Source organism: Harpia harpyja, chromosome 12, assembly GCF_026419915.1.
Source record: "Harpia harpyja isolate bHarHar1 chromosome 12, bHarHar1 primary haplotype, whole genome shotgun sequence".
In the NCBI taxonomy this organism is placed as follows: domain Eukaryota; kingdom Metazoa; phylum Chordata; class Aves; order Accipitriformes; family Accipitridae; genus Harpia; species Harpia harpyja.
In genome coordinates, this window is record NC_068951.1 from 34,551,992 (window position 1) to 34,569,741 (window position 17,750).

At 63.9% G+C, this 17,750-nt stretch overlaps 1 protein-coding gene across 2 annotated transcripts in view; it reads right to left on the bottom strand.

Moving 5' to 3' along the window:
* Positions 1 to 16,589, bottom strand: part of EPHB3 (EPH receptor B3) — a 28,707-nt gene extending 12,118 nt beyond the window's left edge. For both annotated transcript variants that reach the window (XM_052804199.1, XM_052804198.1), the window contains exons 1-3: positions 16,409 to 16,589; positions 2,521 to 2,585; positions 1,476 to 2,148 (exon numbers count right to left, since the gene is read on the bottom strand). In XM_052804199.1, coding sequence (XP_052660159.1) covers positions 1,476 to 2,148; positions 2,521 to 2,585; positions 16,409 to 16,505 — 835 coding nt within the window. In that variant the 5' untranslated portion in view covers positions 16,506 to 16,589. The remainder of the gene's footprint in view (positions 1 to 1,475; positions 2,149 to 2,520; positions 2,586 to 16,408) is intronic.
* Between the last annotated feature and the right edge of the window lie 1,161 nt (positions 16,590 to 17,750).

Genomic DNA, 17,750 nt, shown 5'->3' on the forward strand with positions numbered 1-17,750 from the left:
TCCTTGAGATGCCCCCGCTCAGCACAGCCCAGATGCTGGCTGGAAACGGTGTCACCTTGTGCCCAAACCCCACTCCCTGCTGGGAAAGAGCAAATACCCTGTACGGTCTGGTATCTCCCAGCCCAAGGAAGAAGGAAACCGGCTCCCCAGGAGCAGGGACACCAGCGCACACTTTCAAGTGTGGGCTCTTCACCCAGTGATGGATGCCTGGCACCGGTGTCCATCTGCCCCAGGAGGAGCCAGATCGGCTGCTCGCAAGACTGATGCAGAGGGCCAGGGCACTGAAGTCAGGGCTGTGCTGGCACTGCTGGTGCTGGAGGCTCCCCAGCAGAGCCGTGGCCCTGTGGAGGCTGAGCTCTCCCCGACCAGCCGCAGCGGTATGGCCAACAGCTAAACTGCTCCCAAAGCCAGCGGAGAGGCTGGCCTGGCCCGAGCCCCACGTCACGGGCCGTCCCAAATCGCCTCTGCCAAGAGCAAAGGGCCGGCGCCAAGCATCCCGTCATCGGCGAGCACGAGGCATCCAGCGCTGGGGGCCCAGCTGGCGTCCTGCTCCCTGCGCAATGCCTCCAGTGAAGGGGAGCGGTGACCTTGCTGCCCTAAACCCCAGCCACCCCAGGGCAGGGTCCTGCGTGCCAGAGGTAGCTCCCAAGGACAAAATTGGCCCACGGGATAGCAACATCCATCTGGGCAGATTTTTCCTTACGAATACACCCAACCTGGGGTGAAACAGCAACACCAAAGCTGTCATGGGAGAGCACGGCAGCTGCAGGACCCGCACAGGGCTACCCTGCTGCTCAGGGTGGCTCTCCATCCCCAGTATCTCCATGTACAGGATGCTCTTCCCTTCCCTCCGAGCAGGGACAGGGAGCTTTGGCTCCCCTGCCTTCATGCCGCTCCCCACTCTCCCCACTGCAAGCCCTCAGTGCTGGCAGTGGGAGCATGCATCTGCATGGCTTCTCCCGCAGCCAGTGCAGCATGGCCCCGCTCACCACTGGGGTTTCCGAGTGCCTCCGCACAAGCAGCATAAAATCATGCTTGCCAGGAACAATCACTTGCCCCAGCCACGAGCGCCACAGGAGGGAGAAAGGGGAGACGCTGGACATGGCAGCAGGGGTGAGAGGGAGGTTTTGGTAATGCTCAGGGGCTTAAACGTGCCCAATTCCTGCTGAGGACCATGCCTTGAGCCACGGTTGTACCCCTGCAAGGAGCTGTATCCTGCAGAGGATAGCACCGGCGGATGCTAACCAGCGTGTCACAGCAGACACCACGCTAGTCCAGACCACGAAGGCTTTAAGGCTTCTAGGTGCTGAGTCAAATAGCAGACTAGTCTGCTGAAATACCACCCTGCTCCCTCCTCAGGCAGCCTGCCCAGCTCCCAAGCCTCTGAAAACAGACTGAGCTCAACGCAAAACCACCTCCTCTGCACCAACGCGTCCACGGGGACAAGAGCCACAGTCACTCTGCCACGCGCATACCTTGGCACTGGGTATCCTTCATGGTGGGCTCGTATCCAGAGGCACACGTACACGCTCCCACAGGTACCATCCACTCGCCGTCACCGTTGCAGTACAGCTTCAGGGGTACAGACACCTCCACTGCGTTGGGGATGCAGGTGCCCGGCGCGATGACCAGAGAAGTGGGCTCAGCCCCCGTTAAAGTCTCCGGGAAGATAGCAAAGCCAGCAATGGTGTTGGAGCATTTCTTGTAGAAAGCCCGGACGGAGATGAGGGACATACAGGCTCCCAGGTCCTGGAAGGCCAGGTAAAAGCCATTCTTGGAGAGAGGGCCAAAGCTGCGCACCTTGGTGTTCACACGGCCGGACTCCAGCTTGGAGAAGCTCTCGTCTGGGGCAATTGTATCCACTTTGATATAGGGGTTCTCCATCCAGAAAGGGCTGTTTGCAGAGGCAGAATCTGTATCCGACTCGTAATAGAAGAGGTTGAAGGTCTCTTTGCAGGAGCCGGGGATGTTGGGGATGCTGTTGCAGTCCCGCACGGTGAACTTCAACTCCACGTAGACGCGCTGGACGTCCTGGCGCTGGATGAACTTGGTGCGAAGCCAGTTGTTCTGGTTGGTCTCCCGCACGTTGCACACCTGGTACGTGCGGATGGGGTTCATGGCCTCATCATAACCGCTGACTTCTTCCCACTGTGATTGAAAGGGGAGCGGGTTAGACCCCCAGAAGGGGCGATCAGTGCCACAGACACATCACGAACGGCACGGGGTGGGGGGGACCAGGCAACAGTCAACAGGGAAGAGAAGCAGCTGCACCTCCACCCGTCCCAACCCTCCTGGTCTTCAAGGTGACTAAGAGCAACCCGGGCCAGGGACCACAGCACTCCCGCTCCGCCGGCACGGAGTCAGGAGGAGATGGTTTTGTGACGCGAGAGGATAAGCACGGGAGGGAAGGGGGAAGACGCAGCCAGCTCCGTGAAGGTGCTGGCGAGCAGCCCGATTCCCGTGGGGCCGGGGCCAGCCATGCCCTTTGGAGGTCGGGACCAGGGCTGGCTCCAGACTTACCCCCGTCTCTGGATGAGTTGTCCATGCCAACTCAGAGGTCACCCACTTCGTGTCCATCAGGGTCTCTGGAGAGAGAGGGAGGAGAGAAAGAAGTAATTGGAGACGAAGGCCAAGATTAGAGGGAAAAAAACAGGAGGAGTGGGGGAGAGGAGAGCCGAGCCTGACATTTCTGCGGAAAACAGCAACTTGGGGGGTGAGACGTGGTGGGAGGAGGGGGGAGCGGTGCAGACAGACTCCAGATTTCTCTTCTCCCGTCAGGAGAACAGGAAGAGCGAGGCGTCCCCGGAGAGCCGTGCTGGAGCGGGGAAGCAGCAGGACAAGGAGCCGACCAGGTGGTGAGGGGGGGACAGGGACGAACTGCCACCCCCAGCCGCTGGTGTGGCCAGCCGTGCCTCCCGGCCAGTGCAAGGGGGTGCCAAAGGAGGGAGACCGGGCCCCCCCATCCGCGCCCTCCCCCTCTGCTTTGGCAGGGCGCGTATTTACTGTGGCTGGGGTTGAAAGGGCCCGTTCCCATGACAGGGCGGTGCGGGCCAGGCAGGTTTATCCAGAGGAGGAGGGACTGGCAGGCTGCTCTCCCAGAGACGCCCCACATCACTCATTTTACAAGAGGGGAGAAGAATTTGACCGTCTGGCCAACATTCCTGGAGCAGACTACAAGACAAACCACCCCAGCAGCATTCCCCAAACAGCCCCAGCCCCAGCCTTGGGGGAGCGAGACGCTTGTCTGGGAAGAGCTGCAATTGCAGGCAGCTGTCGCTAATCCCGGGCAGAGCTGCGCGGCTCCGCGCAAGCACCACACGCAAAAACCGGGAGCGAAACGCAAGGACGGAAAATGACGATGTGCTCCGGGGCTGGTGCCAACGGCCCCTCCGTGGGCTGCTGGCTCTGCAACCCCCGCTCCAGGGATGGCCCTGTAGGCTGTTTGGAGGGCAGCAGGCATCCCTGGGGTCTTCTGGCCCCTCTCCGGCCCAGGGGGTTTTGGGGCAAAGGGGTGCAAATACCAGAGCTGGGCAACAGTCCCCCACAGACCCCGGTGTGCTCGGAGGGGCTCCAGTGCCTGCCCCGAGCCAGGCCCAGGCCCAGCTCCAAAACGCCTCCCTGCTGAGGGCATCCCCCTCCCCGGCTGCAGGCATGACCCCATCCCAGACCCCGCACAGCTCCCAAAGGGCTGTCCATCAGTCTGTCCCTCAGCCCGCCCAGCCCTGAGACGCAGGGAGCCATGGCTCTCCAGCCCCCAGAGCTGGCAGCGGGCTGGGAGCCGCTTGCTCTCGATGGCTGGGGCACAGGACATGCCAGGGCAGCTTGGCCGTGCCAGGCACCACGGCTAAGCCCCAGAAGCAAGAGGCAGTTTCAACTCCTTTCCTTCCACTCCAGGAAAACCACAGGCTGACCCAGCCACAGAGGAAGTGCGGAGGAGGAAGGAAATGTTCACGCGTCGCAGGTTTCGGATGAAGCCTGGCTGGAGGTAAACACCTTCCTCCCGCATCCCACCCCGGGGAGACCTGCCAGCAGCTCGCCAGCACCCACGGACGGGCCAGGAGCACAGGCTGCGAGTGCCACTGCGGCACAGATAAACAAGCACATCTGGGACACGCGGGTTCTCTGACCTGCCTCGCTGTTTGCCAGGATCCCAGCCCGGCCAGCGAGCCTGCCTCTCGCCCAGGCTGCTCGTGTGGAGCAAACACAAACACAGTCCCATCGTGGGCTGGCGGCACTGGCAGCGGACACAGCACTGGGGACAGAGTGAGGAAAACCCCTCATGGTGCCAGCTCCCCGGCCAGGAGAGGGTCAGGGAGACAGCATCTACAACAGGAAGGACAAACCGACACCGGCTCGTTTGCACAGAGGTGGTTATTGGGCAGCGGTTATTTGCTGTTTCTCAAAAACACAAACTAGGGGCATGTGGCAAAAACAAAGAGAGAGAAGGAAGGAGCCGTCTGCCAAGCAGGTAACGCAGGGGAACTCGTGACGAGGACACCAGGAGGGCCAGGGCACAGGATGCACAGGACAGGGCTGGGCACCCATGGGGCAGCCTCTGCCCGGTCCCAAGGCACTGCCTGCCCAAGGGATGCAGCAAACCGCCATCCTTCTCCTCTCCCCTCCCCTTCCCCACAGCATCAGCTACTGACCACCGGCAGGGGCCCAAGCGCAGCTCCGTGCAGCCACGAGACCTCCTCGAGACGCTGCCGTGCTCCCCAGACCCCTGCACCAGGATGGCTCCCAGGGAAGGCAGCCGGTGCCGCGGCCACGGGGGAGCAGGTTGCGGAGCAGGGCAGCTCATACCTCTCCAAGGGACGGGCCCCATACGCCGGCTGCCCTAATAAGGGCACAGCGGTACCGCGCGAGGGCCCAGGCACGCCGCGCTGGCGGCGGAGCAGAGCCAAGCGCGTGCTCGGCACTGACAGCACGCCAGGCTGCCAAGTCCCGGCGCGGAGACCCCGCGCGGGTCCGGCCGGCGAAGGGCCCCGCTCCTGGCACAGGCAGCTGGGTGGGTGTTTCTGCCGCAGGGCTGGACCTGGCGGGAGGAGCAGGGAAGGGGTGCCCTGCGTGCTCAGGGCTGGGGCCAGTGCGGATGAGCGGCCGTGGTGGTGAGTCAGGCCGGGGAGATGGGGATCTGGGTGGCAGGGTGTGCCAGCGAGCAGGGCGGCACAAGGATACCGCGGCCAGCCGCGGCAGAGCCGGGCCAGACCTGACCGCGCGGGCATCCCTGCTCTTGGGGCGGGAGGGGATCTTTGCTCCCCAAACCTGCCCAGGGTGTGCGGGAACTCCCCTGCATGCCAGCAGGCCCCGTGCAGGCAGCCCTTGCCATGTTGGCCCAGCCCCAGGACAGGGCACGTGGGCAGCCGTCCCCTCTGGCAGCACCCTTCCCCACGAGTGCCGGCCCGGCACAGAGACACAGCTCGGACAGGAGGCTCGCTGCCTGCATCCTAATTTGGCAGCATCTGCCATCTGACCGGCAGAGGAGGGAAAAAAAACTGACAGAGCCAAGCCGGCCGCTGGCACGAGAGCCATGTAAACCACACAGAAAGAGTGGGGAGGGGAAATAATAAAAATAAAATCACTGAGCAACTCGGCTAAAGGAAACGGGCCGAGCATGGAGGGCAACGGGGGTTTCCTGCAGCTGAGGGAGCGAGCAGGGCCAGGCGGGTCAGTGGAGCTTGCCAGCCCCTCGCAGCCTGCCACTGTGAAGGTCGTGGGTGGACAGCCCTGCAGGCTGCTGCACTGCGTGGTCCCAGGGCCGGCAGCGGCATGCTGAGCCAAGCCGGCCGCAGCAGAGCCGCAGAAACCGCTCTCTGCCCTTAAAGCTGCCGCAGAGATCTCACGATGGCCTGGCACCGAACCTGCGTCCCGCGTCCTTTCTCCAGCAAACACCAGGGCACGCTAAGCACTGCCCACCCCCCACCATGAAAGGGCATGTGCTAGTGTCTGGAGCTGGGAAGATGGGCAAGCACTGGGCTTCAGTGGTTTGGGAGCAGCCAGCTGCTGTTTCCCTCCGGCACATGGTGCCAGAGGTGGGCTCGGAGGCCGCACCAGCGGTTTCCCAGCCCAGTTCAGGTTTGCAGGTGCTTTGGAGGGACGTGAACAATGTCAGGGCTGGCCAAGCAGTGAGTCAAAGCCACCTCAATCCCGCGCACCACAGCGAGAGCCTGGTCCCATTAGTCAACGGGAAATTGGCTCCCAATTTCACCAGCTTGGAGAAGTCACCCTAAGGCTTGCTTTATCACTGTCTGCAGCGCTGGGGAGTTGTCCTCTCCTTACCTTCAGCTGGGCAAAGGCAAAGAATGCAGCAGGAGCCTCGCTACACTCAGCGAGTACAGCAGGCCGTGGTCAACCCCACATAAAAGCAGGATTTCCATAGCAGAGTGGGATCCCAGGCAGGGAAGGAGCCTCACTCCTCGGATGGGACTGTGAGCATCACTCCAGCTGCCTCCTCCTTGCCCTGCAAAAATCTCCTCCTAGGCACACCCCAAGCTGCAAAGACTAGGGGTCCCCCGCCAGCAGCCCTCCCGTCACCTCCGCAGAGTCCCCAGCAGTTCGCTGCGTGTTTGAAGCTCTGGCGAGGACCCATCTGGAGCCGGGGACCTCTTCCTCCCGCGCAGGGGCTCAGGAATGCGGTGTGCATGGTCTGAGGCCAGCGAAAACGTTTGAACTCCCCCCCTAAGAGGCCCAGAGAGCCCGTCTCGCGCTGCTGAGCGGCAGACGCGCGCGGCAGTGATGGCTGAGCCAGAAAGAGGGGGGGGGTGGGGGGAGAATCAAAATTCTTTCAAGATGAAGCCGCTGGGGAAGACTCAATCGTCTCCACCAACCGGCTCTGATTTGAACGCTCTCGCCTTTGAACATGGGGACCGCCAGCTTTTATCAGGATGCGCTGGCAAGGTAGGACGCCAGCTCCTCACCCCGACGAGAAGGCAGCAGCTCGCGCAAGTCCAGAGCATCCTGGAAGAAGGCAAGGGAGGAAAGTTAGTAAAGACGCCCACACAGCCTTGCCGCAAACAGAAGAACCTGTTCTGCAACGTGCCCATGCTCTCCGGGAGCTATGCACACCACGGCACCATGTCTGCAGGAGCTCAGCATGGGGCGAGTGGCCTGGCCCGGCCATACGGGCCACTCACCCCACGCCAGGCTCCTGTAGACAGCATCGACGGCTGGGCCATTTGCCCCAGGACGTGGCTTGGCTTCCACTGCGGCAGCTGCTCACAGTGGTGCCGGATGCCTCTCCCCCTTGCCACCGTGCCGTGCTCCTCTGGAAGGAAAGGTAGCTTGTTTAGGGATGCACTCAATCTTGGTGACTGCCTGCTAGTCAAAACGCCACCAAAAGGGGCATCTCCCCGCATATTTTAATTTCCTCCTTGGTTTTGAAGATATTATGGCAGGAGCGAGCAGCCTTGCGCGCTCCCCATTCAAGCACCTATCGGTACAATTAATCCCAGCACCGTTCTGAGCAGCGGCACAAAGGGCCTTTGGTGTAAGGTCCTTTATCTGGGAACAAAGAGCTGCCTGTGGGAGAGAACCTGAGGTTGCACTTTTCCCGCTGACGAGTGTTTCCCGTACACAAAAGCCGAGCCACACAGAGCGCCCTGCGCGCGCGTCAGGTCTGGGAGACCCTGCGATGCATTTTCCCGGAGCATGTCGCCCACCCGGATCCCTCCTCCTCCTCCGGGAGGGTCCTTCCCCCTCTGACCCCAGCTAAACCCTGTGGCCGTCTTCCTCCTGGGCAGGGGACGGCCCCGCTCTGGAGCCAGGAGACTCGCGTGTGCTGCCTGCACGGGGAAAGCACTCCCGTCCTGCTCAGCCCAAGGCAGAGCACGTGCTCCGCGGACGGGGCACCCCGCAGTCGGCAGCTTCGGAGCCGTCGTGCTGGGAGGTTTCGGCACTTGGCAGCCCCTCGTGCCTGAGCTGCACTGCGGGGAGGGGAGGCTCTCGCTGATGCAGCCAAGAGCCAGGAGAGCAGCGAGGAAGACCGCAGCCAGGGAGGGAGGCAGCAGGCAGGGCGCCCGCAGGGCTGGCAGCACCCAGGCTGGGCCGGGGGTACCCACGGCAGAGGTGCCAGGCACAGGGTTCGGGAGCCTGGCGAAGGTGCCGGCAGACGCTGTCTGCCAGCTCCCTCTGCAGGGACGGGGCTGGCAGCACTGCTGGCACGCTGCACAAGCCCACGCGTCCTCGTCCTCCCCCGGGAATCCCGTCTCTCCCGGGATCCCCTCTTGCAAGCCCGGCCGCCCAAGCGTCCGGTGCAAGGCCGGGGGGCTGTGCGGGGTCCCACCCTCGCCCTCGCCGGCTGTCGGGCCGGGCAGGCCAGGCGGTGCGGTTCAGCCCAAGGGAAGGGCTGGAGCGCTCCCTATCACCGCCCACGCTGGGAACCCATCCTCAGGCCGAGCAGGGCGCCTGCTGCTCCCCAGCGCCGAGGGGGGAGACGCGGGGCTGCCATGGGAGCCGGCCCCCCACCCCGTCTCTCTCCAGGGGGACGCGGGGGCTCAGACCGCCCATGCCCGCCAACGCGCGCTTGCCCCAGGTCCGTGGCGAGCCGACGACTTGCCAACGAACTGGGAACAAAGGGAAGAGAGAAGGGGAAAAAAAAAAAAATTAAAAAAATGGGGCCTGTATCACAGCTGTGGCCCTTCATGCCAAGGGCGTTTGGCCCATCATCAAAGGGGATCGGATTTGCTGAGGCAAATGATGACACATCCACTTCAAGCGGGGCAGGTTCTGCCTGCTGCTGGAGGCAAGCCACCAGAGTGAAGAAGTACTGTGGGCACTTAATAATAGACTCATTATTTCTGCATTATGGCAGGGCCCAGAGGCCCCAACTGAGATTAAGGCCCCTTTGTACACACCACACACGCACGCACAAGGGCAGGCAGTCCCAGCCCCGGAGAGCCTGGCCAAGGATGGGTAGTACCACCGGTCCCGGCCCTGCTGGCACCACGGTAAGCTGGCAGCAGAGCCCAAGACACCAATTGCTGGGATGCGCCAAGGATGCATCCTCCATTTCCCAATCCCACACCTGCACCGGGGTATAACAACCTCACATGGGCAGACGGCCCCATGGCAACGAGCCATCGGCCAGCTGCATCTCCCTCACAGTCCCCCCATCCGAACCCAATGCCCTGCACCTTCTGGATGGGCCAGATCCAGCTCCCGGATGACCGCGAGCTGCCAGGCACACAGGATGGAAGGGGACGGGAACACTCCCTCCCTCCCTCCAGCCCTGCCCCGTCGCCCACCCGCCGGTCGCTAACTGGCTGAAGAGGGTTTTCCGGCCGCGTGCTCCTCGCCAGGAGCTGTTTCCTGATGGCCGCGAGACAGACTGAAGCATGTGAGAGAGGACAGGTGCCAGCTCTGCGAAAAGCAGATCAAGTGGCAGCGCCTGCGATGTGGGGAGGGACGGGTGTTTGTTTCCTCCCAGTCACGCACCGGGTCGAGCCAGGGAGGGCACATTTCTGCCATTTTGCGAGCGGGGCCATGCCAAGCCAGGCTCCAGCACCCACCAGCACACATGCTACACCCTCCCTCCAAAGCACGGTACTCGGAGCCTGCAGCTTTTGCAGGATGGCAGGCTCCTGCCCTGCAGTTGCACGCCAAGGACACGTGCAGCCCGCTGCCCGAGCCCTGCCAGGTCCTGCTGCCAGGCCCCAGTCCCGCAGAAAGGCCGTACTGACGCCGGGAGAGGATGCGAGCCAGCTGCCTGAGTCCAGCACTGCACTGCAATTACTGTTCTATTAATACCACGGGGATTTCGGATGTCAGAGCCCTGTGTGCCATGCCAGGGTCAGCTCGGCCGGGGAAGAGCTGCCATCCCTGCCCACGTGGTGGATGCGCCCCGGTGCTCACTGCTTCAGCTCGCCCAGGGGGAATAGCCGCTTTCGCTCTGCCAGGCTGCAGGCAAGGGGAATGGAGAGACCCCATGGACAGCCTCTCAGCCCTGCCTGCTGCCAGACACCCTGCTGGCCTTAAAACAACTGCTGCCTGCTCGGGATGGGCATGTCCTTGCCTGGCCCAGGGGAAGGGGCTGCCCGCTGCAGCTCCCCACCATGGGGACAACGTGACCAGCCACGCCGGGCAGGCAGGAGCTCTACGGCCAGCAGGCAAGAGAGATTTATAGGTTGCCGTCCCCAGCAGGAATGGCCAAGCAGCCGCCCTCCGCTGCCACAGAAATAACTCATCCGATCGGAAATAACTCATCCGATCGGGAGATGCCAGACCTGTTCGCGCTGTGAATGCCATCGACCAGGACGTAGGCAGCAAATCGGCCCGCCAAGCTGCCTTTGTTTTCAGGCCCTGCTCTGAGGGGACACTCCTGCCACCTCCTTCCGTGGCCCCACTGCCCTGTGGCCATGGCTTCATGGGGCAGGTGTCCCCATGGGGCTACCAAGCCAAGTCGGGCCGGGCTGGCACAGGTGGATGGAGAGCCCCAAAGTCCCCGGGGGAAGGAGGGGAACGTGATCGGTGCTGCAGGCCTGCCTCTGCAGGGCAACCGTCTGCGGCAGGCTGAGATCCAAAAGGCCCCTCTCCACCCCTCCAGCTCCATTTTTTTCCAGGTTGTACTTTTGGAAAAAGCCCAGGGAAGGAGTAATGATATTTAAAAAAAACCAAAAAACCAAAATCCAAAAAACCCCGAAACCACCCCCTCCCCAAAAAAGGTTACTCGCTGCACATCCAAAGGTTCGCCCCACAGACAGGGCGGCTTGGCTGCCAAGCTCCATCCCATCCCAGCAGTGCGGAGCAGGAGTTTCTGCCAAGATCTCCCTCCTCTCTCCTGCCTGGGGCAGTTACCCAAATCTCCGCGCTGCTCTCCGCTCGCTTCCTCGGCTCTCCTCAAGCACCGAGCCCATCTGGAACTGCTTAAACCCAAATATCCCCCCCCCTTCCCCGCCTCCCCCACCCCCAAAGTCAGATTCTTCCAGAGTTAAAACAAGCACAGAGTCAGGAGGGGGTGCCGGGCCGGGCTGACTCGCTCCTTCATTTCAGTTTAATTTCTGGGGAACTAGAATAAATCTGTTCCTGGCGATCGTTCAAGCCCTGCACATTTTTCTCATTAATAAAAAAAGGCCTTGGATCGCACGCCGCGTGTGCGTGCGCGCCCGCCGAGCACCCCCCCTCCCCGCTCGCCCTGCGGGGTCCCTCCCGAGCCCCAGCCCTCGCCGGGCAGGCGGCTCAGCACCCAAGGGACAAGCAGGACTGGTCGGGGAGGGGGGTGGGGGGGGCCGGTGTCCCCTCCCCGGGACAGGGACAGGTTTCGGCAGCCCTGCGTGACGGCCACACCTCGGAGAGGAACAGGGAGGCCCAAATCCCGCAGCTGCTGCCGGGGCAGGAAAGCCCTGGGGGAGGGCTCCCCTGGGAAGGGGCATCCCTGCTGCCCCCCGCCATCACATCACAGCCCCCGCGGGGCCCCCAGGGCATTCCTAGGGAGGGGGGCGGGAAACAGGTGTTTGTCAACAGCTCCTGCCACATGCATGAGAAACGCCAGGCCCCAGCAGCGTGGAGCTTAGCGACGGGCAAAAATAAAATAAAAAGGCCCCCACAGCAATCCCCCCCACCACCCCCAGCCCGGGACCCCTGGCCGGCACGTGCTGGCACGCGTGCAGAGAGCGGCCATGGGGCCGGTGCTCGGCCTTGCCGCCGTGCTCCTGCCTCTTCCCAAGATGGCTCCCTTTCCTCTTCAGAGGGGCGGCCATGCGAAGCCGGCTCTGGGCTCGCTCCCTCCTGCCTCGGGGAGCATGGGCTGGAGGGCTTGGCTGCACTGAGGGGGAAGCGGGCGCCAGCGGAGAGCTGCAGCCCCTCTGGAAATGGCGGCCCTGCGGGAAGGGGACGCAGCCCCGCTCCCAAGCTCGGCCCCACAAGGCCTCCACGGCTGTGCTGAGGGCGGGCGATACCGAAGCCCAAGCGCAGGAGGACAAGGCCTCACCAAGAGCGCCAAGCCTGGCCCTCCGCAGGCAGGCGGCCCACCCGCCCTACAAAATGGCTCCTGTTGGGCTCCCCACGGAGTCTGCTCGGGGCTCAGCTCCGCAAGCGGACGGCCCGCACCCCGCCACCAGCCTCGCCCCAGCCTGAACACAGGACTGGTTTTTGAGCAACAACAACAACAACAAAAAAACACAACAAAAAACCAAAACACGATTCAAATGGGAGCGTCCCAGCCAGGTGGGAGTGCCACTGCAAAAGGCCCCCCGGCCTTCAAGATGGCAGCCCGTCCCTAGGGACACGGGGCTGTGCCTGGCTCCCTGCAAGGAGCTTCCCGGCTGTGGAGGGGCACCCCCATCCCCACCGTCCCCCCGAACGCTTCGCTTGGGAACACGCCCGTTCCAGAAGCGACGCCAACTCGTTATGGCTTCAACCCTGGGGAAACTCAGGGCAATGGTAGCCATTGGCTCCACCGCAGCCCATGGGGACAGTTCCCCTTTCCCGGGGTTCTCCTTGGGGGGGCGGGGGGGGGGGGAAGGCTGGCACACACCCTGCCGCCTCCACCAGCCCGGAATGGGGATCCCGACCCCGGGGCCGCCCCAGCACCCTTCCCCCAGCGTGGCTCCCAGGCGGAGACGCTTAATCCCGACAAACCAGTTTGACTCAGCACAACAGGAACAGCTACAATTTTAAAAACATGCAAGTCTGTGATTCAGATTGCTCGGGCTGTTTTAATTAAACGCCAAGCTCCCCTGCTCCAGTGGCAGCAGCAAACGGCTCACGGAAAGAAAATGCAACAAACTGGTTTCCCCAAATATCTCTCGCAGTAAGTCATCACAACAAAACAAGGAGTTTCGGTTCATTCCTTAAAAACCAGAGGCCGCTATTCCCAATCGTGAGGGCCGGGCAGGCATGGCCCCACAGCCGCAGCGTCGCCGGCTGAGCTGTACACTGGGGGAGAAATGCAGGGCTGCAAACAGACCCCGGTGCTGCGAGTTTTCCCTCTCCCCGGCTCTCCGTATGCTCGACTTGACACAAAGGAAAGCCCTTCTCCTTCCCGCCTCAGGAGCACGGACGGGGTGGGTTTCCTCAAGCAGAGCTTTTAGCGAGGAATGGGAGATTTAATGAATCCAGCGAGCACTGCGGAGCCCCACAACCCGCTTTCCCTCACAGCCCTACCCCAAGCATCAATAAAACAGCAGGACTAACTTCCCCCCATCACCCCGCAGAGAAACATGCCATTTCAGTGAAAAGTAATTAAACGGAAAGCAAATCTCCCTGCCAAGAAAATACCTGGCAGTTCCAGTACAGGGGTCAATTAAGCAGGGGTTTGCCGGTGCAGAGAGGAGCGTGGTCAGCCTGCGTAACGCCAGGCTGGGGTCTGGGAACTGCCAACGGGCAGAGTCCAGATGAGGAAAATTCCCCCTAGAAATCCTCCTGCTTCAGGGGAGTTTGGGTATTTTGCTAAAGCCTGAGTTGGCTTGGGGCTACGTGCAGCAACGCAGTGCCTCTGCACAGGGGTTCGTGGGGGAGCACGTGGGAAACCCCAACTTTAAATGGAGTCCCGTGCCCAGAGAGGCTGCTCACGGCAGGAGCTGCCTGGGAGAGCGGCTCCTTGGGAGAGCAGGTCCTGGTCCCAGCCCACCTGCACCCCTGGGGCGACGGGCAGATCGAGCCCGTGGCCATCCACACTCCCTTGGGCCAGGGCGTTTTGAAGCCTGGGGCTTTATCCCCGGACAGTTGGCAAGGGCCTTGAACGCAGCACATTCCCCACGCTGTTTCACCGCGTCCGCTCCCCACAGGGCCTCTGCTCCCACAGCCCCGCCGGGACAAACTCCTCGGCTCCAACCCCTGCGCCGGAGAAAGCATCCGCTGTTGCCCCCGGATAGAGCATTCCTTCTGCAGCCGGCCCAGGGACTGCTGAACCGGAGAAGAAAAACACATTGTGACTTCAAACAGACCCAGCGCACTTACACGATCTGGAGAGAAACCATTTTCTCCTCGGCAGCACAAAGCCCTCACTGAGCTGCTGCCGAGCGCGGCTTTTCCCCTCCACCCCCGTGGGGCCTTGTAAAGAAACCCAACTCCCCGCCATCCCCCCGGGAATGGGCAGCGCCGTCCAGCCCCGAAGCCCCCCGTCCTCCCAGCCAGGCACTGGCCGCAAGCCCAGCCCGTCGCCCCCCTCGGAGGGGACGGTAAGGTGGCCGGGTCTGGGGACCGCTCGCTGCCGTTGTCGTCTGCAGGACGTACGTGCAGATTTATGTCCGCGCCAGATTTATGATCAGCACTAAAATATCTGAACGAATGTGCACGCTAGATTTACAGTAACTGCTTGAACGTGCTGGTCCCCGTCAGGAAGCAGTGTCGCGAATGGCCAGAAATGCCCAGCGCAGCAGAAGCGCGGGAGCTCAATGACCCCGACGCGAGCAACGGCTTCCTAACACTGGGCAAGGCAGAAACCTCTCCTGGCCCAGCTGCAACTTTCCCTCCAGCTCAGACAAGAGCAAAGGGGAAAGGAGAAAAAGAAAAAAAAAAAGAAAAAAAAAAGAAAATCCCAGGGGAATCGGGGCCGGCCCCAAAAATGCTGGGCGGCTGCCAGCCAGCCCTGAAGCAGTCCCATCAGGCTGGCACCCAGCTGGGCCCTGACCTCCTCGGGCAGCGTGTTCGGCCCCTGACCCCTCTGCACGCTCGGGAAGCTGAGAAAACCCAGCGACTCCTCAGCAGGAGCTGTTTATTTTCTCTCCATCCAGCTCTTCACACCGCTCCATCCCCGGACGGCAGCGGGGGAAAGGCCGGGGCTCCCTCCCTCCCCGGGGACTGGCGGGACAGTCCCCGGGCGATGCACGCCAGCGCTGCCAGCCCCCCTGCCGGCTTTCCTTCCCCGGTTCCCAAACCGCTGATGGGAAGCGGGTTGCGAGGGGCTGCCCGCAGGCGTGGGGCCCCGCCAGGCTCCCTACCCGCAACTTCATCCTCCTGCACCTCTCCAGCAGGCAGGGCTCCCCAGGGCTCTGCCCGGCATAGTGGTCCCCGGGTGGGTGCTCGGGAGCCTGCATCCCGAGAGGGCTGGGTGCAGGCAGGCTTCTCCCTTCCCCTCCTGCCGCGGGGCTCCCGCTCAGCCCGGAGCTCACGGACCGAGCAGGCCCACAGCTCCATTTCCTACGGCGTACAAAGAAGAACGATTTAAAAAAAAAAATCTTTTTCCCCTTTAAAGGAAAAAAAAAAAAATGACGCAGGCAGGCAGGATGAAAAGAAACACGAGCGACAAGCACCCCCCAAACTTTCTACAAAGCCCAAAGCCGGAGGAAACGTGTCCCCCCAACAAACGGCAGCGGGGAAGGGCTTCTGCCCACGGTCACCCCCCGGTGCCGCAGCCCAAGCCCCGCACCGCGGGGCGACGGCAGCGGCAGCCCCAGCACAAAACTGCCTCCCGAGCACACAAAAGCCACCGCCGCCCCCCGCCCGGGCGGAGGCACCGGCAGCTCCTCTCCGCCCGGGGTTTCTCCCTTCCCTCTCTCCCTCCCCAGCCCCCTCCCTCCGCTCCGGCAGCGGCTTCGGTTACCGGACACCGGAACGTCGCCGCCCCCGGCGCTCCCGGCCGGAGCCGTGCACACTTTGTGCCGAGACAAAAACCCGCCCGGGCCCCCTCCTTCTCCTCCTCCTCCCCGGTGCGACCCGCCTCGCCCGCCCCGGGACGCCCCGGTCCCCCAGCGGGGCCAGCAGCCGCTTGGCTCGCTCAAAGCCGGCGGGGGAGGGGGGGGGGGGCGACGGGGCTGCACCGCGGACCGGGATTCACCCTCCGAGGGGGAGAAAATTAATCCTCCTTTTATTCCTAACTCCACCGGAGCGCGGGGCGGTGTGGGGGGGGTGCCCTCGTCCCCGCTTTCTCTCCCCCGCCCGCAGGGGCGGGCGAGCCGCGGAGCGCAGCCCCGCTCGGGGATGGATGCGGCACGCGTGGCCACTCGCCCCGGCGGTCCCACGCCGGAGCCTCGGGGGTTAAGGCGGCGGGTGCGGCGAGCCCGGCCGGGGAAGGGATGGAGCCGGACACGGCACACGGACACTCCTCCGGCGGCCCCACCAGTTCTGGCACGCCGCGAGCTTCCACTGAAAGAAATATTAATTTTCCAGCCCTCTCGGTCGTGGCGAAAAGCCTCGGAACGTGAACCGAGTATGCAACGAGGCGCCGCTCCCTGCCACCGCTGCCAGCAGCCGCCGGCCGCGGCCGCCGCGCCTCGGCCGCGCCGGGCTCTGTTCCACGGGGCGTTGACTCTGAAACCTACTGAGGGCGGCTAAGCGCTGGGAGCGGCGTTGGGGCGCGCTGCGGCGGCGAGCTCCCCGCGGGGACAGCCGGGCTTTCGCGGCGCGCCGAGTCGAGCCTGCGGCGGACACCGACGAGGCCCGGTGGGCCGGGGACACCCTGGAGGGTGCGTGCGTGTGTGCGCGGTCGCACGGGCCCCGGTGCAGCGGGCGGGCACGCCCGCCCGGTACTCACCCTCCAGAGCGCGGCGGCCGCCGGGGAGCAGCAGGAGCAGTAGGAGGGGGAGCAGCGGCGGCGGCGGCGGGGGGGCCCCCGGGCGGGCCGCGGCCATGGCGGGGGGCGGTGCGGGCGGCCCCGCCGGGCAGTCCCGAGCTCGGCGCCACGCGCGGCTCCTCTCGCCGCCGCGCCACGCTCGCGCTCTGGCGCCGCCGCCGCCGCTGCCGCCGCTGAGCCGTGCGGGGCGGGGCCCGCCCGCCAATCAGCCCGCCCCTGGCAACCCGGCGCCCCTGGCGACGGCGAGCGCGGCGCCCATTGGGCGGCGGGGGGACGGGGGGCGGAGCCTCCGCGGAAAGATGAATTGGAGGGGGCGGGCGCTGCCCGGCGCGCCCCCGGTGGCCCCGCCCCCCGGTGCGGGAGGCGCAGGGCGGGGAGCGCGCCCCACCCAGCGGTCGCCCGCGGAACTGGGCTCTTAAAGGGGCCGCGCTCCTGGCCCGCCCCGCAGCCCCAGGCCCTCCCTGCCCTGCCCCCCACCGGGTGCGGTTGAGTGCGTGAGCCTGTTAGTACGTGTGTGGTCGGGCCCATGGGCCCCCTCTGTGCCCCACCACTGGCAGCCTGGTTTACCTGTGCCACCCATTGGCATCCCATCCTCTACAGTGCCATCCCATCATCTCATGCATCCCAGCCTGTGCCATCCCATCTCCCCCCATCCTGTCCCAGCCCATCCCGTGCACCCCATCCCACTCCACCCGTCCAGTCCCATCGCATCGCATCCCAACCCACTCCTTCCCATCCCCACCACACCATGATTCCTACCATGGTGACAGGGCTGAGTGCTGGAATCCTGGCCAGGGTGACACCATACAGAGAGCACCCTGCAGTGACCCCCCCGCCCCCAGCACCCCCTTCCCCCACCCCCAAGGTGCCTTCCCCACCACACTCCTCGTGGGAGACCGTGCCCTACCGTGCATGCAGCCACGGCCTCCGGCCTGTGAGAGCCTCAGTCCTCTCCCCTTTCTCTTCCCACCATTGCCACGGGGAGGTTTTGGGGTCCTGTGTCTGACAGACTCTGCGCTCTCGGCATGGTGTGCACACACTGTCCCTGTGGCCGGAGCTGGTACTGCCACATCCTTCAGGACAGACACACATCCCCACCGTGCCTGGCACGGGACACGAGCTGCCACCTGTCCTGGCCCTCTGCGCTGCACTGCAAGTCTCCTCCTCGGATGCCTGGGGAGGGTTGGACTTGGCTGAGGGCTGAAAAAATCTTCCGAGTCCCTGATTTTGGGGCATATTGATGCCCCCAGTTCCCAGTGTGGCCGGGAGCTCCGGCAGGTCCAGGTTAGAGGGGTGCATGGCT